This window comes from Haliotis cracherodii, unplaced genomic scaffold (assembly GCF_022045235.1).
Source record: "Haliotis cracherodii isolate W230 unplaced genomic scaffold, xgHalCrac1.p SCAF_2, whole genome shotgun sequence".
Taxonomy (NCBI): domain Eukaryota; kingdom Metazoa; phylum Mollusca; class Gastropoda; order Lepetellida; family Haliotidae; genus Haliotis; species Haliotis cracherodii.
This window is the reverse complement of record NW_027266275.1, coordinates 81,233,232-81,255,918: the sequence shown is the minus strand read 5'-3', so window position 1 is coordinate 81,255,918 and position 22,687 is coordinate 81,233,232. Positions and strand designations below refer to the sequence as shown.

The window sequence follows — 22,687 nt, the reverse complement described above, 5'->3', positions numbered from 1 at the left end:
TTTATCATTTGAAACCTCACACTGCGCTGAGGGGTCCCTTATTTGTTGTTGGTGGACCCTCTTAGGGTGTCCCCTGTCTGTCCAATGTATTCGGCCTTGCATCCAGCACATTGTACGACATAAATCATGTTTTTTTAAAGCACAATTCATATTTTCACGGACAGAGAAAGTTTTTCCGTCTTTGAATGTAAAAGAACATCATTGTAAAACATGAGGGCAAGTACCACAATTTGGTCTGTTACACTTTTGTATTGTTTTACATTCTTGTTTTCCATTTGAGAAAGACGCCCTAGTAAGAATCTGTTTCAGTTTTTGGCTCTGTCTTTTACTTTTAATAAGTTTATTTTGTGATATTTTTTGTTTTAGTTCTTTACACTTATTTAAGGAATACAGTGTTTCCCGAACACTTCCAAATATTTCCGGGTTTGGGGGATTTAAGGTTGTTACAAAAGGGAGAACACTCTCGCTAGGTTTATCTTTAGGTTTTAAAAAATCACAACGGTTTTGTGATTTCGCTTTGTTTATTGCGTCTTCCACTATTTTTCTAGGGTAGTTTCTTGCTATTAGTGACTCCATCAGTTCATCGAGTCTATATTGTGCACTAACTGAATTAGATACTATCGCGCAGATTCTACGTGATAATGAGTAAGGGACACTGTTTTTAGTATGACGGGGGTGACAGGAATTGTAATTGAGGTATTGCTTGGAATCGGTTGGTTTGTACATCTGTCTCAATGTTATTGTCTGAAATTGTAACCATTACATCTAGAAACGATAGGTTGTTATCGCTCATCTCTAAAGTAAAGATTAAACTTGGATGGAGTGTCTGTAAAATATCTATGAAACACTGTGGATCGTTTATGTTGAAGTCCCTGACCAAATTCAATGCCGATTTTTTCTTCAGTTTTTGAGTACAGTTTTTCCTCCAAATAACCTAGTACAAGGTTTGCAACCCCCTCGGATTTCAGTATTCAATAGCTTCTATGCCGAGATCATTGGGAATGTTTGATATAAACTAACTACATCAAAACTGACCAACTTTGTACCATTTTCGACTGAGGCGGGAAGTTGGTTCAGGAAATTCAGTGGCATCTTTTATGTAGCTCTTGACATGTTCAGTTATAAGCTTCAACACTTTATCCATAAGGCCACTGATTCTGTGTGTGGGACATTTGGGTCCCGCAATTATTGGCCGTAATTTGAAATCATTTACGGGGGCTATTTTGACATAAGCAGAATTCAATGTTCGACATTTTTCTTGGAACTGTGCGCTCTTGTGAACTTAAGGGAGGCCATAAAAATTACTTTCTTTCGATTAAAAATTAATTAAATAATCCTCTTCCTTTTTAGTAAGGCATTGAGAATGTGAATATTCCAATCTTTTAAGATTAAGTAATATAGATTACTCCGAACTGTCTGAAAGCTTTCTGTAACAAGATTCATCTTTTAACATATCCAATGAGAGTTCTTGGTAATAATTACTGTCCATAATTATTATAGCGCCTCCCTTATCAGCTTCTTTGATAATCTGTTTAGAGCCGCTTGTTCATTTTTTGTTATGCGTGATATATATATATATATATACTTTCAGACATTTTAGATGCGCGTTAAGTGCCTTTTAATGTTTAAGCAGTTTGGCTCTAAAATGGAGACCCCACGTGCCTTCAGTTAATTTGAAGATGCAAGTCGCAAGGGGGTTAGGGGTCATGATATGAGAGTGGGGCGATGGGGTAGCCTAGTGGTTAAAGCGTTCACTCGTCAGGCCGAACGCCATTTCTGGCCATTTATGCACATATCTCTGTTAATATTTTGACGTTTCTGTGTATGTGAATCATGACAAACCAAGTTGTAGAATTCTTCCTCATTTATATGCATGTTCCTCAAACCTACCTTACTCTTGATACAAACTGGAATAGTGACGTGAGCACACCACGCGAAGGGCGTTATGCTACGGACTGTTGTATGAGATCAGTCGATGTCTTTATAAGAACTTTTAAAAATATTTTGTAGTGTGAGATATTCATTTCATGGGGGACCTAAAATTGTACGAGCATATGAATTAATTATAGTTATTAGTATTAATTTTGAAAGCATGGGGTCTCACACAAACAGTATGTGTCGTATTGCACTGCTATGCATAGCTATGTAATTAATCGCCATCTGAGGGTTACTGGGTTATTGATATGGGAGATAACTCCTGATGTAATAAATGTTTTGAACTTGGCGTGATGAGCAACACACATTTACACAGGTTATCTCCCTTTATCTGAGGCATATCGCTACAAGCGAGTCACAAACATAATTGACGAAATCCCAACACCATGAGCAAGAACGCCTTTTTATAAACAGAGCATGTTTTTGCTCAACTTGTTTGGCAGATGTGTCAAACAAGTGTATTTAAAACACGTTTCTACTGTTCTTGGTGTGGGTGAATTTGTTTTTACTCCGCTTTGATCACTAGTTAATCAATATGACGACGGATGATACCAAAAATATCTGAACACAACTTATCCATGTTGGAAATCGAACCCAGTCCTACGGCGTGGCGAGCCAAGGTTTTAACCATTTGGCCACCACCCTGCCCGACATAATTCGTCCAGATAGTACAATAAAACAAAGTCATTGTTATAACTCACATACTGTATTCGTAAAATTCTTTTTACAATAAAAATAAAACATCTGAATAAAGCAAGCAGAGACAGGAGAGAAAGACGGTGTGTGGAAAGAACAATCACAAGTGTAGATGCATGCACTTACTTGACACCTCACACAATGCATGTAGTAGAGTGCATGGAATCAAGATGTATATCACAGATCTTGGTGAAACATAACTCCAAAAGAAAAATATATATATATATGTATATATACAAGTATGACGCTGTCATAAACCTTTGAATTAAATTGTTTCCAAAAGGATAAATGGGTTTTAAACTAAAAACACTCACACCCTAAACGGGAAATTATGTAAATTGCAAAAAATGTTGTAACATCAGTTTCTGCATTAAAAAATCCAACGTACTTAAGTGAACAATTTGCAGCTCGGTTCGTCAACCACACAGTAAGAAATCGGTCTATTTACAATAAAGCTTGTGTACAAAACCACTTTGATTACATTGAGACAACAATATATGATATATATGCTGGAAATTTGTAATTGGACGGACTATTGCATCTCAACAAACTCGTTAATTATGGACAATATGAAACCTTTCCAGCAGTGGCAAACGTAATACTGATTCGATTTGGTTCAAAAGAAAACAATACTGTGTAATGGACATTTGGAACAGTTCTGCTTGAATTGATAACAACATGTTTATGTCCTTTGAAACAGACAATAAAAGGTGTTAACATTTCCCCATACAAGTTCATCAAAGATGAGTCAATATAACAATCAGTGAGAGAGCTATTTTGAGGCGACATTACACGGAGACAATGCGTGGCGACATGGGGAAGGTTTTGCGCATGCCCAGGCACTTTTCTCTGTCGATGAAGAGGCTGTTGTTCTTCACGGACAGGTCCTGTTCCAGGGCGGACTTGGTTCGCAGGAGTTCCTGGAGGGCATTCTCAGACATGCGCAGCTTGGCCTGGAGTGACTCCACGGTGTCAGAGATCTCGCCGACCTCTTCCACAAGTCTGAAGGAAAGAGGAAAGACATTGGGGTTAACACACGGTAACTATCCTATATAAATGTATGTACCTTCCACGTATTACTTTTGACGACGGAGTAGACCATTGAAATAGAGACAATCATAGAATTGTAGATATCATTCTGAGGTACAGGTAATTTTCATCTAACACTCATCATCAGATTAATGTAAGAATGATCGCTGGTGTGTATGACTGCCTGGGAGTGCCTGCATAATAGTGTTGAGGTGAAATGGGGTTTACGTCGCGTCCAAGACTATTGCACTTACATAGTGACATGCATGCACCTGTGTATGTGTGGCTGCTTGCACTAGTCCGGACTGATGCCGATTTATAGTACAAGCACACTGAGATGCCATTTCGCCGTATACTGACTCCGAGCCGACCAGTCCTTGTTTTAGCCCCTTAATGCCGATGGCCAGAAAGGGTAACAACAAGTACCATCTTTTAACGTCTTATGGGGGGTCGAACCCCGGACCATCCGCTCACAGGGCGGACGCTCTATCACTAGACCACGGAGTCTTTGTAAAGACATCAGCTACAGTAATAGGGAAGTGAGTGAGTGATTATGGTTTTACGCCGCTTTTAGCAATATTTCCGCAATATCACGGCGGGGGACACCAGGAATGGGCTTCACACATTGTACCCATGTCGGGAATCGAACCCGGGTGTTCGGCGTATTAGGGAAGTAATAGGGAAAAAGTTTACCTGTGTTGGACGGGGTCGCGGCAGAGCTCAACGTTGGGTCTGCGGATCCTGGTGTCGAGCCTGGTGTGGGCGACCTGCATGGGCGCCTGCTTGTCCTGGATGGCCTTCTTCAGGAGCTCGATGTTCTTCTCCATGTCGAAGATCTCCTGCAGGACCTGAAATACAACAATAGACATTGAACACACATGGCGGTCTCAGAGCCCATAGAGACGATTCGCAGAGAGATTTAAAGATCACGCAGATACGACCAACGGGATCGGGTGGTCAGGCTCGCTCACTTGGTTGATGCATGTCATCATACTGCGTGGATCGATGCTCATGATGCCAATATAGCTCATATAGCTGTTATATTGCTGAGTGCGGCGTCAGACCACACACAAACAGATACGACAATGCACACTAAAAGTTGAAGCAAGATAAGCTGTAGTATACGTCACTGATGCCTATTTAACAGCAAAAAGCAAGACGAACTCTTTTATGAAGTTATCTCCCTTGCATTGTGCTGAGACCAGTTCCATATGTGGAACGCATGAATATAGGATTTCTAGAAGTATGACAATACATTAATGGTCATAATGTGACACAAAGAATATAAACATTGATTCAGAGAAGGCTATTAGAACGAATGGAAAGTTATTCCAAATCCAATCTGTAAAATTTGTGAAAAATCCGACTGTCCTTGTGAACATTGATCCTATGTAAACTTGCAATGTCTCTCGAGTCCTGCGGTAAAATGCCCCGCGGCCTACCTTGGACAGATGGGTCTGGAGTTTGTTCCTGGTGTCTGTGGTCTCCTGCATCCTGTGTGTGAGGGCCACATTGACGGCGTTCCACTCCTGCCACATCTCGTTGGCGCAGGAGTTGAGCACGCTCTCAATCTCATTTCTCAACTGCTTGGAGGCGGCGCGCTCGCTCTGGGAACGCTGGATGTTGTCGTTGCTGAACTTTGCCCACGTCTCCGGCACAGAGACGCTGCGAGGCGGGGGAAACATAAGAACATGGCTTGTAAGAATGATGAATTGAGAATACTGCATATCAGTTCAGATGACGAAAAGCCAAAAATTGATGCAGATTCCTGCGTGTACAATTATGTGCCGAAAGTTATAAGCCAATAAAACGTGTTCCTCTATGCAGTGTAGATAGCGGCGTTGGTGGTCATGAGGGTATACACAGATATATATTGCTGATGGGGCAAAGGTTTGGTATGTGGTAAATATACAGTACCGTTGATCACACGTTGGTTACACAGAGTAGGTTAATATGAAGCAGAGGTTTATAGGCTGTTATATGTATATATATCCGAAACTTGTGGGGTGATATGCATAAGGTTATCTCCTTAAACCTTGCAATAAATTGTTACTCATGTTAATTTACATCCATCATGCATTGTTAATAATTTTCAAACATAAAAAGGTTATTGGTTTGGCTGATATTTAGAATTGCCACATACAAACAACAATCCCATAAAGGGTAAGCATGACTTCAGACAATTATAAAAACAAAACAAATATTAATCAACAACAGAAGACTCCCATTATCTCAAATGCCGTTAACCATGTGATGTCAATATTGGATTATTTCAGAGGCCATTGTGAATTTCGAGTGAGGTAAGAGATAACGGGAGTCTCTGTGGCCACAAACATCCTGTGAAACAAAACAAGCATTAATCAACACAAACACAAAGGAAAATATAAAGAAAAGCAAGAACAGGGTGAACCACACAGCATCAGCAGCAACACGTGGGATACAGGTTGGTGCGTCACACACTCAACTCACGTATTGTCAATCCTGTTGACGCCATTATGGTAGGCGAGGCCACGGGAGTTGTTCCTCATCAGGTGGCAGTTCTCATCAAGGTTCTGAGCCATGAACTTGTCACCAGAGTCCTTCTCAAGCTCATGCTGAGATGCTCGGTTCAGGCTAAGAGAGAAGACAGAGCAGATGACTACAGTGGCTAGAGGAGGATTACTCACGTAGGGTCTATTGTATGAATGCCGTTGTGGTACGCTATGCCTCTGGAGGAGTTCTTGATCCCGTGGCATTCTGTGTCCACGACCTCGGCTATCTGTTTGTCTCGCTCATCCATTTCTATCTCGTGTTGAGCAGCCCGATTAATACTAAGGTAATAAAGTATAATGTATAGCTGCTCGTAGCGGTGAGATATGACCATGATGATGATGGTTTGGGGCAGTTCAGTGTAACATGTAGGACATACCTCATGTATGGGCATGGGATACAACCATGGTCTGTATGAAAAATAAAGTTTTGATTTTTATTTGTTTGTTGTATAACGCCGCACTCAGCAATATTCCATCTATATGACGGCGGTCTAAATAATCGAGTCTGAACTAGACAATCGAGTGATTGATATCATGAACATCGTTCCATACAATGTGGATACAATGACATGCATTAACTAGGTCAGCGAGTCTGACCACTCGATCCCGTTAGTCGCCACTTACGACAAGCATGGGTTACTGGCCTATTCTAACCCGGATCTTCACGGGGGGGTTGATTGAAATGAAGAGAATTTATGTATGACGAGCTGTGAGCACCTGAAATAAATAGTATATTAATATGGGTAAAATGTCCGCTGACAAAAAATATACTGTTTTTTAGTTTGACATAAAATAATTAATGCCACAGAACTCCCGATTCAGAAGAGAATGATCCAGGATACATCATGCATACACTCTCCCCCTTCGAGGGGCGGTGGGGTAGCCTAGTGGTTAAAGCGTTCGCTCGTTCGATTCCTCACATGGGTACAATGTGTGAAGACCATTTCTGGTATCTCCCGCTGTGACATTGCTGGAATATTGCTGAAGCGGCGTAAACCCATACTCAACCAATCCCTTTCGTCGAATATGATGCCTTATTGAGACATTAACATTACCAACTGGAACATCATTCCTGTATCCTCTATAAAGGGTATGAAAAGTTGTATAACTGTGTCCTAAGCCCCTTTCCTTATGTGAGTACAGGGGCGGTGGGTAGTGGTCAGTGCGTTCGCTCGTCACGCCGAAGACCCGGCTTCGAATCCTGACATGGGTACAATGTGTGAAGCCCATTTCTGGTGTCCCCCGCCGTGATATTGCTGGAATATTGCTAAAAGCGGCGTAAAACCAAACTCACTCACTCACTTATGTGAATATCTTAAAGTGTTACACGAGAAATAACATATGCTGAAGCCAGTAGCTGACCTGAGCTGGACATTAGCCTTGTCGATGACGTTCCTCATCCTGTCCTGGCATCGCTTGATGATATCCACCTCCTGGAAACAGAACACCAGGTGTCAGGCACCATAAGCCATGTACAAGTGTGAAACTTCCACATCTCGTAATCTAATTTCAAGAACAAAACACTTCCGACAAATGCAATTTATCATGTTAGCCTTCTGAGGAAAAAAGCTCAAACGAAATCTAATATATCCACTTGTATCAGATTATTATGACGAAAACATAAAGTTCATTCTAAAGAAACAACCTATATTTCACACATATATTGCAAATTGTTATTTGTTCAAATGGCTTAACGTAAATAATAGCTGCCTGAAGTTTCAATGGCTATGCAAACACCTCCATACTAAAACACACAACGCAGGCATCGGAGCATGTAGCTGGAGACAAAGTCGTAACGGGCTGTCAATGTGGTTCTATAAGGATTATAATCATGACATGATGACCTGTCAAACACGATAATACACACTATCCAGACAGCCGCACCGGGACCATATTCACGAGCTCACGAGCCATAATGGCTCCCATTCATTACAATCTCCCACCAATATGCTTGCATGGTACATAACAGATGTCTGTAAGATTCTTAGCTGACCGCCTTGTCTGGGCATGTAGTAAAGAATAGGAACCAATGAATCATTGGCCAGGGATCTATCTAAGTATTTGATCAAATGAAACTGTCCATTTGTAGGTTTGACTGAACTTTGCTTAATTACCCTTAATTTAAGAAAAGGTTTCAGCATGAATACGACCCGAATATTAACCTGGGATTAAAGTAAGAAAGTCAGCATAGTTGAAAACGACACTGAGAAACATTTGGCCTGTAACACGAGGATCTGGATTTTATTCACGTTAAACATAACGGCGCTAATCAATATGAATCTTTGAGTTTCCGGAATAATTTTCCCCAACAGGGGTAATTGCGTGTCTAGTAGATGAGGCGTTACGGGAGACGACGCCCTGGGGCTTTATGATAATTATTCATATGTGGACATTTTCTAAACTCGTTGCACGTACGCAATACCAGTGGTAGAATACGGTCTTTGTAGACTTTCAATTGCCGCAACGTAGCTCGGTATATTAGTCACTTGTCCACAGCGGATCAAGTCTTTCGCGAACTCAATTAACTCAGTGTCTGTGGGGATGCAGGCAATAACTCTCTGTAGTCATGTTTGTATATTATACAATACTGTAGATCAAACGTTTGCCAGTACAAAGAAAACACGCCGTGAGATATCGTGACATCAGCACGATCTACAGCATGCACTAGCCCAGGTGACTGCCCTGTCGGAACCCGGACAAGTTATTCTGACAGCGAATACTGCGGTAATCAATAACGGACTGATGGCGCAAGGACCTTCAGTCGATATCGATGAAGTCTGACTGGGTTAGCTTACTCAATAGGATAGATTAGCCGTGGGATTGCGGGGCAGTATTTCTCAATGAATCATTGCGACAGGGGTCTTTTATTGGAAAGCTATTAAGCTCAGCAGGTAAACAAGCATCTCGACGCATGAACGGATGTACTCTCCGAAGACAAGGCTATTTTTTACAAGTGAATGTTACCGACTGCTATATAATTAGTGCGCTTGATATGCCATGTGTCAGAATGGGAGGAAATGGCAAATATATGCAAATAACTGTAACAGTTGCAATTTTAAACGTAAGGAAAATTGATGAGATGGGAAATGAGTCCGAACGTAATCCGAATATTGGCGTTCATCAGATGACATGCAGAGTTGTAAAAGAACCAATACATGTACTTAAGTTTCGAGACCACATAATAAACACTGAAATCTGATCATATCAAATGAATATCAGTCATATTTCTACTCGATGGTGACACGGACCATGTGCAGACGACATAGCGGTGACTATGCGATACTCCACAGGGGGTCGTCGCCATCTTGCCAGCTATTTTGGGACATGGTGTTTTACTGAACATTCAGGGTTAATCCTATTTGTTCGATTTGTGGTCCAATAACGAGATACACCGATAACCTCTCACTCTCATTGTACGCCTCTCATGCTAACACACGAACACGGGTGATAAACTCACTACAGCATTTCCCTGTGTATTGGATACAACTAATCCTATTATATTTGCCATTGCCCTCTATACTTTAAATCTTGAATGTAGAAGTTTCTATGATTAACGAACATGTATATGTCTATTTGACAATTATTAAACATCACAAATGTTAACAACTGATTTAAATGCCCATTTCCAACACCAGACTCTATTTCAAGACGGCAAGACCTTAGACAGCTGATTCAGGAAATTTCATCTGATTAACATGTTTAACAATTTAAAGACTTAAAATATTTATCTAAAACGAGATTGAATTCTTTCAAACCGAATTTTGATAGTCTTTAATGTTCGAGCCCTGCGAGGTTTCCACGCGAACACGCTAAAGTATTCACCAGAACAAGTCTTGTAGTCTCTTCAAGTAAGTATAAAGAGCATGCACCAGCCCACCATCGATCGTTCACCCTACTCAGGACCAGTTACTGTCGATAGGGTAGCTGTCACCATTCTCCATTGTTAGCTCATTACAGGCAATACGTAGAGGGTTAAGCACTTGAGGGTCTCGAGGGGAATAGTATTGGATGTAGTGTGATTTATTCTTGCTTTTCGTTTCCCTTACTAGGTCACCTCGACGGACACTGGAGATGTATTGTCAGCAGTAAAGCTACATTGGTGGCTGTTGAATAACTCGCATTTATTACCTTACACAAATATACAGACAAGTGTTTTTGGTCAGTGTTGTTACATAAAACGTATGTTTGCCAGTTTCGTCACGTCTAAGTTTTATTCTTACGTACATCTCGACTATATTTGGATTATAATTCCTGCTGTTGTTCAACTGGTTTTACACAAATGAGTGAGTGAGTACGATTTTACGCCGCTTTTAGCAATATTCCCGCAATATCACAGCGGGTGACACCACAAATGGGCTTAACACATTGTGCCCTTGTGGGGAATCGAACCCGGGTCTTCGGCGTGACGAGCGAACGCTTTACCCACTAGGCTACCCGACCGCCCTTTTACACCAATGGTTCAACAGGCCACACGCTGTGAGTCATATCCATTATCTATTTCCTAAATCTTGCAATGCTTTCCCGGTAAGTATCAGGCGTACGGAACAGTAGTATAATATTCAACATTAATAAAGAAACGCTGTGGCACCGTGCATCCTCAATAGCATTAATGCCAAGCTCTTTATGAAGCCTTCATGCACCATTGTCAGATGGCCACACCACACGAACACTAATGCACTGGGAATAATTCAGTATAACCCGATCCCAGTGTTTGGCCACAGTGTTACAGTAACCATTTACCCACAGTGGGTGGAGGGCTCTTAGCGGTTAGGGTTCATAAATCAACCAGCATGCTTCTCGATCATGTTGATCAGATCCGATAATATCATAATATGCTACTCATATAATAATCTGTTTAAGATGAAGACATTAAACACGTAATCTGTCATGATAACTACACGATCTATAAATTCATTACAATCTTTATCTTCGAGTTACCAAAGATGAAACTGGCTCAGAAATTATTCACTAAGTGGGTGAGCGGAGAATTTGGTAGACAAATAATGACGATGGAACAAAAAGTGGCTTCTCAAAGTTTTCCTGTGTGGGGAATCGATCCGAGACGATCGTCTTAACTGTCTACTGAGCCACCCTGTTGCCGGAAGGAATTATGGAGACGTTATAGCCTCTTACATTGACCCCCAACAGGACCTAACGTCACTAACGGGACATGTAGGACTATTACTAGGAATTAGACTTGTAAAACTGTATTTGTTTTAGTCGACATATATCGGTCTGCTGTCATCTATACATTACATTTGGGAAGGGCAATTGATTTAAAGATAAAACACCCAACAGATTTTTACTTGATTCAAATTCAGGGCTTAACTCCTGACTCAATCACTCACGATCTATCTTACTATTTCGTTCTAAAAAATGGTTGAATGCGTTTATTACTTTAGGTTCGTTTGGTATACGGTTTATAATTCAGTAGCTACTATAGGCTCTACATACTTTATTATAATACAGGGCTAAACTTTCTCTGTCGGGATACACGCGGGTCAGAGCTACACGTGCAAGACGGGTATGGAGTCTTTTACAAATCTTATCTACAGCGAGGCATCAAATCGATCACTTGATCAATCACATGTCAACTTGGCTATGTACCCTAAAGGATCCCCATATAAAAGACACAACCCAGGTCCAGAAAAGGGAAGGAGTCGGTTATCAATTTTGAATAGAAGATTATATTATCATGTTCAAATGACTGTATTCAGACCTGCAGTCGGTTTTATGCCTCGCTTGGCAGCACGACTGTGCGTATCGCGACATATCATTCTATCGGGTATATAAATAAGACACATTTACATATATTATTTGAAATCAACAGAAACTGCTATTTACCAGGAAAATCATAAAAAAGGTAACATGGTTGATTGGCAAATAGATAATTACAACGCCCCCACCACACACACCACACAAAAAAAAAGAAAAAAAAAGATATTCTAAACGTAAGATACAACTAAACAAGCTTTAGGTTTTGCTCCGCCTCGTCATATAAAAAATACAACAGTTAAAGTGAATCAATAGTTATAATTATACAGTTTATATATATTATATATATTTCTTCTGGCGACTTATTCTTGGTCCGAAATTAACACTGCCACATTTGGCCTATTCACGACTTAAGCTCCTGTTCTCAAGTATTAAGACTACCTGATCTGGGTGTATTACTATATACAAAGACGGTTCAAATAACTGAGTGTTATACGCGGTGTGTTTAAGGCACTTGTCTCCATATAGCCGTGATAATTTATAGCAAGTTTGACGTCAGGACTGGTTTGACGGGTTTCACAGAAAACAGTCTATGATCGCATCACTTATTTTCAAATCAATAACACCTGTCAGTTTTGATGTCGAACAAACATTCAGTCCCACAGCTAATTTCAGATCAATTTTTACATCCGGGGGATAGTGGAATGGAAGATAATTGAAGAAATGCAGCCTCGGTCAGGTGACCTGGTATAGCGTCATCATAAATATATGACAGCATTATTGTGATTACTGTTGCGTGGGCGGGTAAGTTTGTCATTTCAGCTAATAATCTGTTTAATAGCGAGATGATCTCCCAAAGCAATGACTGATACACTTATCACAAACTTTATAAATAATAAGCCTTGAGCTGGGATAAAAAAAACCCAATCTTAACCATTTTCCGATTCATTATGCATAATGGGTGCAACTGGAACTTTGTAATACTGCTTTGGAGATAGTCATATGTTTTTTTCAAAGACAGATTCCTCACACAAACATACAAGGAATAGATGTCTAAGGTAGTTGGGGGACAATTTCAGTGATAACGCCCATTTCAATATATGGCTGCCACCCCCACCCCGCCCTCCCAGGAAGAATTGGTCTACATCCTCATTGACTGGGTAGTCGTTATAAATGTGGACCTGCATGAGCGTGGCATCCAATCCAAAAATGTAATATTGCTGACAGTGGCCTTAAACGACATTCACTCGCTCAAACCCTCCAAACAACATTGATTCACACTGTAACCTTAGATCTGCCAAATACAGGAACACAGCTTGAAAATACAATAACATGAACATAATAGATGGTACCTTGATGAGTTCCTTCTCTGGGTTGTCATGCACCAGGTCGATGGCCTGCCTCTTCTCTCTGTTGTACAGACACTCCTGTGAGATGTGAAGAGGGTTCTCTGTCTCAGCCAGAGCCTTCTCCATGATCCTCTTGGCCTCCTGCAGAGAGTTGGTCTCAGTGATCATGTTGTCGGTCTCATGGTTGAGTTCTGTCTTCCAGAAGGTGATGTCCCCGATCCTCTCGCCAAGTCGCTTGCCCACATCGGTCTGGGTACGGCGGGTCTTGTCGTCTGTCTCACGGCACAGACGGACGGTGTCGAACCTCAAACGTTCGGCCCCGCTCCTGACCCTGTCAGATGACAAGTAGTTGCTCTGGTTAGACGAACTCCAATCATTGGGGGTGTAGCGGGTGTAGAGAGCATTCCTGGCAGCAGCGAACACTGGGGGTACTTTAACACTATCCAGTTGAGTGAGCTGGTTCCTAGTCGACATAGGGTCAGGCATGCTGCGCGTCAAGGCCGAGTTTGGGTTCACCATTGCCGTCTGGTAGTACGTGCTGGGTCTCCATGGGAGGGTGGTGAGAGACCTCCTAAGCGGAGATGGGGCCGGGTAGGTGTCATACGCCTTATAGGAGGAGCGCATGGTGCTTATGGACGGGAGGAAGTCTGTCTGGGTGTTGTTCTTGGGCCCAGTCATGTAGGTGGCGGTTTGGGTGTGGCCAAGGTACTCCATGGTAGGGTGGTGGAAGCCAAGGAATGCTACTTCTGAAAAAACAAACAATCCTGCAATGAAGTAATGACGACGAAATACGAAGATCTAGAGATCATACACGGACAACGTTTGAAATAAATATACATGTACACACCTATGCGTTGATTAAATATAACATAAGCATATTTCATTCAACTGCATGTGCATACGTTTGTTTATTGTGCACTTGCTTTAATATGAAGGCTTGTGGTAATGCATGACCAACAAATGATTGATGTAAAGGACATGATTAGGTTATTGATAAAACGTTTTAAGCGCTTTATTGGCCTCGGAACTGAGAAATAGGATGAATATGAATCAACATGTACGACTTGCCTGGGGCTAGTTCTCCTTGCACTGTATTGACATTCGGATTATCGTCAGTGCAATATTAATGAAAGCAGTTCAACATAACATGTAAATGTGCGCATGTGCAGCCCTTGCCTTATCGTTTATCAACCCGACTGAGTTATAATTAATTATTCACTATCTTGACATAGTTGATTAAAGCGATTAGCCTCACGTGCATGGTTACAAACTAAAACATATGCGGTGACTAGGATACGGTCTGTGATGCACCTAAATATATCCTTCCGCTTTTAACATGTAAGGGCAACTTCAAAACAAAATAATCTTAACTAGCTTATGTAAGAATTAACTTTTGACTTATTAATCGTTTACTGTCCATATTTTAAATATGCTGTTTCAATTTATGATATATACATATAAAAAGTTAACATATCAACTCTGTAACATACTTGTTCACGATATTATATAAACAAACTAGTCATTTATAGTTAAATCATATTTCACGCTATCATATCGTCTTTAGTCTCACTAAGTAAAAGTCCTTCAAGTTAAAATTATGAAGTTAGATACAGGTACATATGATACAGAAGTATTGCTACCCATAACAGCAGCCATGGGCCAATCGTCAGCAACTTGCCTGAAACAGATATCTATCAGAATACCGCCTGTTATTGGAAATGCTCATTAGAATACATCACATTGACGCAAAATGATTTACCTCGAATGTACTTCTCACGTTTATAAGCTATGTCATATAAGAATCACTCATATCCTCGAAAGACGACCAGTGCAACGTGTGTCTGGAACATGGTCTGGGTAGAGATCCCGTGCCTATAACACTGAAACTGCCTGCTCACTGGCTTCCCCTAGTCGCATGTTTACAGTCACCCCGCTACCTAGAGACACTCGGCAACGTGAGAGGAAAGTTGCGCTATTGATTGAGTTCGCAAAGCCCGCGCGAAACAAACGACCATCAAACGCCTTGTATAGTCTCCCTCTATGGTTCAATTGACAGTCTTATTCAACACTTTTCTTTCATTGCGAGTCGAATAATAGTATCCGTTCAGGATTAATGTTATTCATTGAAGTAGATTTTGATTGCTTTTTTCCCTCAATAATTACTATCACAGCTGTTTGGTTGATCGTGAAAAGACATGCATTTCACATAGGCTGATTATTGCCTTGTTAAACGTGTGTGTGTTTGTGCACCTGAGTTACGTGTGACTTTTCATGTGAAGTACTCTTCGATTTACGTTTCTTTTCAACAAGTGAGTGCAATTGTTTGACCAGTACAATCAGTATCTGAAGAGTTTACGTTGAAATCTGTATAAAACGATGAAATAACTCCGAAATAGAAGCTGTCGTTACGTTGATGGGGGCCACGCCGTGATATAAATGGAATACTGTTAAGCGGCGTTAAAACCAACTCACTCCCGCCCTCACGTTAAGTTTCTGGAGCTAATTAAATATTTTACTGCCATATAGCTTAATAAAGAAACCTAAGAGCAATATAACACCAATTTAGAGACTTTCACATACCCTTTAATCTAGAAATCACACAAGTAGTATCCCTAGATCCGTGCTCCTAAATATGAGCAATACTTGCAAGACATTGATAAAACTATTTCAAAAACTTTCCCTATACATTGTCTGCTGTGTTATCCTACCTAACTCCAGGAAACAGCAGCAGGGATGTTAATCTGTGCATAATAATTCCACAGTAAAGTTCAATAAGTAAAATAAGTTCAATGACAGGATTATTACATTATTTCGATATTCTACGTTGTCAGTTAACTTTCCTACTACACTTTGTGAAGGAAGAGTATCTATTTAACTGCATGACAGTATAATAATGTTATTGTCGCAATAACATGATAAAAAGGGGTATTCCCATATTATATTACCATTATATAGCAATGCTGAATCAAGAACATAATAAATGTTTGAAGTAAATTTGAAGTGTGGAAGCATGTCTCAGTGGTTGTTTCCCCAACTCACAATATATAATTAACGGAATAAAATGGTGAAACACACAACATAGGAGGAATTAAGATGTCAGTGTTTATGCAAGTAATTGTAACGATTAACAATCACTACGTATATATGTTTAAGACTTTTAGAAGCAATACCATAGAGCATCACTTAGCATTGTTAACTGTATAAAAAACAGCTTTGAAATACATAAAACGTATTTACCCCCGTTTCTGTACAGCCTAGAACGGTTGTTCCTATTAAAGGCGAACATAGCGGTTTATGTCGCTGTGGCCATGCTTTCTTTACATAAAATACAATCAGGGTGGAGAGCATCAAGTGGATCGTGATGCGGTTCCAGTGCTGTTGCTCGAGAAGAAACTTTTCCTTCCCGAAATGCACCGCGAGGAGTGACGTAACAGTATGAGAACTCTCCAGCGAAGGAGGTAGAAGAGGTCATTCAATATGGCGGAAGTTCCAACTAATGCGCCTGAGCGTGAGTATATAGATATATTCTGTGTTTTCGATGTTAATGAAGACATATTTTAATGTATCGAACATAGACCATGTTCTCTAGGTATCATACGTTATTGCACTTCAGTTGTCATCTGTTTGTTTAGGCTTGATCATTTATAAATTGCGACGCTATTTGGGACTGCAGGCGTGTTGTTAGCTTCATAAAGATACTTGTTTAGTGTGGATACACGATTGACGATTATGAACTTTGAACATACGTATCATTGGTCACATTTTTGTCAAGCCATTATTACTCTAGGAGCCTTACTCATTAAATACAATTCTCTGATAGGACAAAACATTGCCAGCTTATTTCTCTGTTCACTTGTTCAGAAGGGGAGAATAATATTGAACTCCACTCTGTCTCAAAAGTGCAAGTCATACGATTTGCACTAATTGCTGGTGCTCTGCGCGAATCTCATTTCCCCCTGTTTCTCGCACATTACTTTGTTAAGAGTGTTATATCATAGAAAAAATGAGTTTCTGGCAAATTGATTAGAATGAACATGATGAATGTCTGGACCTAGTGACTAGTCCAACTCTAGCTGTCAATTCCCCTCAGATTCACCTGAGTATAGTTAGGGTATGAAATACTTTATCATGTTTATGTTTTCATGATGATGAGGAATGCAGTGTGGGTTTTATTATCATGTATCCCTTTTAAGTCATTCTTGCCTTCTCTCTGATATCATTTATTCTCTTATCCCAGATAGTTGATGTTTACAGATTAAGGGTAGATACTATCACCTAAAGGTACTATAATACTACCCGTGATGCCTGCTATTTGACATCATTTCCTTCCACAGACTGCCCTGGTACAGGGAGTGAGGGTGCGGGTCAGGCATCTGCCTGTCAGGGATGCCCTAATCAAGTTCTGTGTGCTCAACCCAAAGCAAAGGATCCAGGTATGACATTTAGAAATATATATCAACTTTGATCCTGAGGCACCATCTATTTTCAAACACACAGTGATCACATTGAGGGGTATTTGATGGAATCATTGAGGTTTGCTTCTTTTACTTTCAAAATGCTGTACCTTACAGGGTTATGTTATACTTGATGCCTTAATCTACAATGCTAAATGAAATATTCACATCAAAGACCAAGTATGTAAATCACATTAGGTACAAGCACTGACAGAAATGTATATTCTTCAAAACAAGGGAATTAACTAGGTCTGTCCCTTTACTTCAGATTAATAATATGTTTATAAATATTATGCACTTCATATAACATTTTCACTAGGTAATTTTGTTTTGTTCTATGATATCTAAATGCCTCCTTTTTTAACCATACAATTATGATTTTAACAGCCACTGGCACTGTAATAATACAAATTTAGAATTCTGACATGTGAAAAGTTCAAGAAGTTGATCACAGGTTTAGTCTCCTTATCAAGGTTATATTTTTCGTGATAATGCCTGGAACCTGATTAGCCAGTACGTATCTGTAATCAACAGCACATTGATACATTATTTTTTAGTACATCTCTGTCATTTTGATGTTTATTTGTATTTCAGCAATTGTTCAGATAAAAGAGAGACTGTCTACTGTTAAACATAAGGTGCTGGTTCTATCAGGGAAAGGAGGTGTGGGCAAGAGCACCTTCTCAGCTCATCTTGCACATGGACTGGCCAGTGACAGCCAAAAACAGGTAGTCAATACTAGCCAGTTGTCTGTTCTTGCTGTCATTGCATCTGTGTTGTGTGTTTATTCACTTAAAGACATTAAAGTAAAATAGAATATGTTCACAGTTTGATCAGTATCTATATGTTATGTACACTAGTTATGCATTGCTTTGTTTGTTGAGTTAGTGCAGCACATAAATTGTCTTGGCCGTAATCATTGTTTATTGTTTTCTTTGTGTTTTTAACAGCTCATGGTTTGACAGAAAGAGAGAATTTGTTTAGCTTTTATTTTGAATTTGGTGTAACATTTGTTTTAAGAGGGTTTTTAAAATACCAAATCTGCTTTCCTACTTTGAGATACCGATATGAGAACAAATTCTGGGGAATCCACAGAAATGACAACACAGTTTAGTAATATAAACAATAAATGGTGTGACAGTACATAACATATCTTATTTAGGTTTTTTCACAATTGGACAGCATATGAAACTCTCTTTGTGAACGTGATTCCCTAAATTAACACAGAAGATTATGTTTCTTAATATGTTATATATGCCTCCTTTTGAAACAAGATAGAATCATTACCTTTGATTACTGAGTGTTAAAGTCATAATTGTAAATTGTAATAGCCATTAAGGATGTAAGTTAGATGAATGAAATGCTTATGATTGTCTAGTTTATCTTTATGACTAACAAGTCTAACATGATTTAGAATATTAATATAAGAACTTGTGAAATACATAAGCCATATTACAGTAAACTACGGTTATAACGAACTGACGGATATAACGAACTACTTTTTTGGTCCCGACTATTTGCTGTAGTTATGCTGTATATATGCTTATAACGAACTACGGTTAAAACGAACTAAAATTTGTAGTCCCTTTGAGTTCGTTATAACCATACTTTACTGTATTACAGCAGCAAAACCCTATAAACAATCATAATGATTCACAAATATTTGAGATATTTTACTCACAAGAGGCAGAGAACATCTGACTTTTTCACGTGGCTATAGTTAATCCCATGCTATGACAGATGAACTATAGAGATGGGAAGAAAGTAGTAGTAAACCTGTTACCTTCCTTCTGCAAGTTTACACTGTACGTATACAAAGTCTTATGTTAGTGAAAAGAAAATCCGGGTTTCACTAATGTCAGATACACTACAACTGATTTTCCATCTGTGTATTTGCGTACATTGCCTGACCACTGTCCATTAGATCCCATGATATACGTCAGTGTTTCAATAATGCAGACAGCTATAGATACTGCTTGTACTGACCCCCACCCTCCATGATAGCGATCTCAGGCACCCACAAGTCAAACCCCTCAATATCAGCTTTAAAATGCGTATAGATTGCACACCCCAATAGACTTATAGAGAAACGCCCTAGCATATACAGTCAGGCTTCCCATCATGCAATAGTATCACATGTTATGCGCCAATTTTCAAGATCATTAAAACCAATCAAGCGTGGTATTAGGCAAAGGGCATTTAGTACTCTGTCATTGTGTATGTAGTGCTGGAATTGAATGGTTATTTTTTGCATGGCACGTTTTGTGGTTTATTGAATTTAGTCATGCTGATATTGGAAACTTTTATGAACTTTTTAATTACATGACAATGCTGAGGATACATGGTGCAACGTTATGGTTGAATATTTATGATCCCGCCAGCAGGATGTCCGATGCTTGTTGGCCTTTATTGGCAGAGATCAAACTGACTTAATTGAGTCTGTGAATGTTATAACTATTTTGTAAATGCTTTATGGCAATGTCTACATTCATCCTGTTCTTACGGTCTCTGGTAAATATGTGAACATGGTATTACTGCTGTGGTTACAAATCAGTGTTGACATATCTTATTAGTAATGAGAGTTATTTGATTTTTTTCTTGATCTTTTACTCCTGATGAGGCAATGTTATTGCTGACATGATTGTTATTTACAGGTTCTACTGGCTATTTTTGTATCATAGAAAGAAATCATGTTCTACTGGCTATTTATTGTATTATGAAAAGAAATCATATTCTGTTGGCTATTTATTGTATTATAATAAGAAATCATATTCTGTTGGCTATTTATTGTATTATAAAAAGAAATCATATTCTGCTGGCTATTTATTGTATTATAAAAAGAAATCATATTCTGTTGGCTATTTATTGTATTATAAAGAAATCATATTCTGTTGACTATTTTTGTATCATAGAAAGAAATCATGTTCTACTGGCTATTTATTGTATTATAAAAAGAAATCATATTCTGTTGGCTATTTATTGTATTATAATAAGAAATCATATTCTGTTGGCTATTTATTGTATTATAAAGAAATCATATTCTGTTGGCTATTTATTGTATTATAAAAAGAAATCATATTCTGCTGGCTATTTATTGTATTATAAAGAGAAATCATATTCTGTTGGCTATTTATTGTATTATAATGAAATCATATTCAGTTGGCTATTTATTGTATTATGAAAAGAAATCATATTCTGCTGGCTATTTATTGTATTATAAAAAAGAAATCATATTCTGTTGGCTATTTATTGTATTATAAAAAAAGAAATCATATTCTACTGGCTATTTATTGTATTATAAAAAGAAATAATATTCTGTTAGCTATTTATTGTATTATAAAAAAAAAGAAATCATATTCTACTGGCTATTTATTGCATTCTAAAAAGAAATCCATGGTTTGAGAGAAAAATGACAATTTCTTTTTTATCTTGCATGTGATGTTTAAATGCTTATTTTATTGCAACTGACACATGGGAATAAAATTTAAGTTGTTTATCAGTTACTGGAATAAGACTGATGACTGGTATCTTACATCAGACACTGGGAGTACATTTTGTTTGATGGTTAAATAAATCTCATGCTATGTGATAATTTGCAATATCCACCCCTCCTGCTAAACCCTTAAGTACTAACTTTTTCTTTTACTTTACAACTTTACTTCTTTAAAGGGACTTAACCAATACTATTGTTTAGATATGACAAACACAAATAGCTTTGTCATGTTCATCTTCAAAATGTGTATGCCAATTTTCTGAAAGCTCCATACTTATTGAAACATGTGGATAGGATTAAACTGTTACTTTTGCACTATGAAGATATGATATATGCATTAAAAATGTATCTTAACTTCAATATGATTATTGATCATGTTAATAAGTTACAAAGTCATATTGACATGGCACCCTAAATCAGAACTTGTCAGCGTGAAGTTAATATAATTTTGTAAAGACATGACATTAACAATGCAGGCAATGGCAGGGGAAACCATTTGTCCTGTGCACCAAAGAAATGGGAACGATTGAATAAATTAAATTATGTTTAAATACTTTTTTTATAAAACTATCTAACAGGTGATGCCTTTGTTTTACAGTGATATTAAATGTATTTTTCTAATATGTGTTTACAAAAACTATTCTGGATTTGAAGATTGTGTGCCCCTGCAGCATGTTACGGCGATTTAGAAGGGGTAATACAACACAACATTCTATTTTACTTTGTCGTATAAGTAGAATAGCTGGATATCAACAACTGTTGCCTTTCATAAAGGTTTACGACTACAGTATTAAAATCTCTTCATGGCATGAATGTGACCCCGAAGTTGCCAGTTGCCTTACAATAAAGAACCTATATTCATTGAACACAAGAAAGAGAAATGTAATACACACTTTTTACCTTCGAGCTGATCATTGTTATGAGGCACAAACAGCCACAATGGCTGTGCACCTTTCAGGACTAAGTGGCAGTAGGTCTGTTTGTGCAATGTGAACCCTCTATTAGCAATTGCATGATACCTGACACCTATTAAAGCCACATTTCCTCCGCCTTGGACTTTTCCCACTGATAAGTGTTAGTATCAAACACTCAGTACACACTATCAGACTGGTAGTACTTTAAAGTTTCAAAATGTCATTTGCCAGTGACATTAGTTGTACATTTCGTTTCATGAAATATAGAACGTTTTCAATTTCATTTTTCTCACCTTAATGAAAAAGAGAAGTGAAGCAAGAGACGGACTTCCGCTGAAGGGTGGGTGGCGAGGTAGTGGTGCAGGGGCTGAGACGATCAGATGCCTCTCACTGTCAGGCTTCCGTCCTATAAAGCCTAGCTGCCCTATCAACAAGCCGATTGTGGCCATGACAACACCCAGTCTACCCAGAAGGCCGTATTTTGTTTGACATACTAACGTCGCGCCTCGGTGAGGGCAAAGTCATCGCTGGGGGTCCCCCAACACAACAGAGTCCCATAATCTCCTGAGTG

The 22,687-nt window shown here is 39.0% G+C and overlaps 2 protein-coding genes across 4 annotated transcripts in view; one reads left to right on the top strand and one right to left on the bottom strand.

Annotated features, from left to right (window-relative positions):
- Positions 1-2,698: 2,698 nt before the first annotated feature.
- Positions 2,699-22,481, bottom strand: LOC139468579 (tektin-3-like). Of its 3 annotated transcripts, none has more exons than XM_071250646.1 (7): positions 22,410-22,481; positions 13,259-14,001; positions 7,554-7,624; positions 6,130-6,273; positions 5,103-5,325; positions 4,354-4,508; positions 2,699-3,633 (listed from the first exon to the last, which is right to left on the bottom strand). In XM_071250646.1, exons 2-7 carry the CDS (start codon positions 13,967-13,969, stop codon positions 3,420-3,422), a joined length of 1,518 nt encoding a protein of 505 aa, XP_071106747.1. In that variant the 5' UTR covers positions 13,970-14,001; positions 22,410-22,481; the 3' UTR covers positions 2,699-3,419. The 3 variants fall into 3 exon arrangements, with proteins under 3 accessions (XP_071106747.1, XP_071106744.1, XP_071106746.1); XM_071250643.1 differs by lacking the exon at positions 22,410-22,481 and adding an exon at positions 16,493-16,574; XM_071250645.1 differs by lacking the exon at positions 22,410-22,481 and adding an exon at positions 15,015-15,140.
- The window catches only part of LOC139468581 (cytosolic Fe-S cluster assembly factor nubp1-B-like), a 30,862-nt gene continuing 24,881 nt past the window's right edge, over positions 16,707-22,687 (top strand). The window contains exons 1-3 of the mRNA XM_071250647.1: positions 16,707-16,763; positions 17,590-17,688; positions 18,304-18,437. Coding sequence (XP_071106748.1) covers positions 16,733-16,763; positions 17,590-17,688; positions 18,304-18,437 — 264 coding nt within the window. The 5' untranslated portion in view covers positions 16,707-16,732. The remainder of the gene's footprint in view (positions 16,764-17,589; positions 17,689-18,303; positions 18,438-22,687) is intronic.

What these genes read in the sequence shown, in the direction of transcription:
- LOC139468579 (XM_071250643.1), bottom strand. Translation starts at nt 16,541, where the DNA reads ATGTTCGCCTTTAATAGGAACAACCGTTCTAGGCTGTACAGAAACGGG. An exon ending in GTCAACAGGATTGACAATAC is followed by an intron (nt 5,326 to 6,129) that starts GTGAGTTGAGTG and finishes CCCGCCTCGCAG; the next exon opens with CGTCTCTGTGCCGGAGACGT. An exon ending in TCCAGACCCATCTGTCCAAG is followed by an intron (nt 4,509 to 5,102) that starts GTAGGCCGCGGG and finishes GTTGTATTTCAG; the next exon opens with GTCCTGCAGGAGATCTTCGA.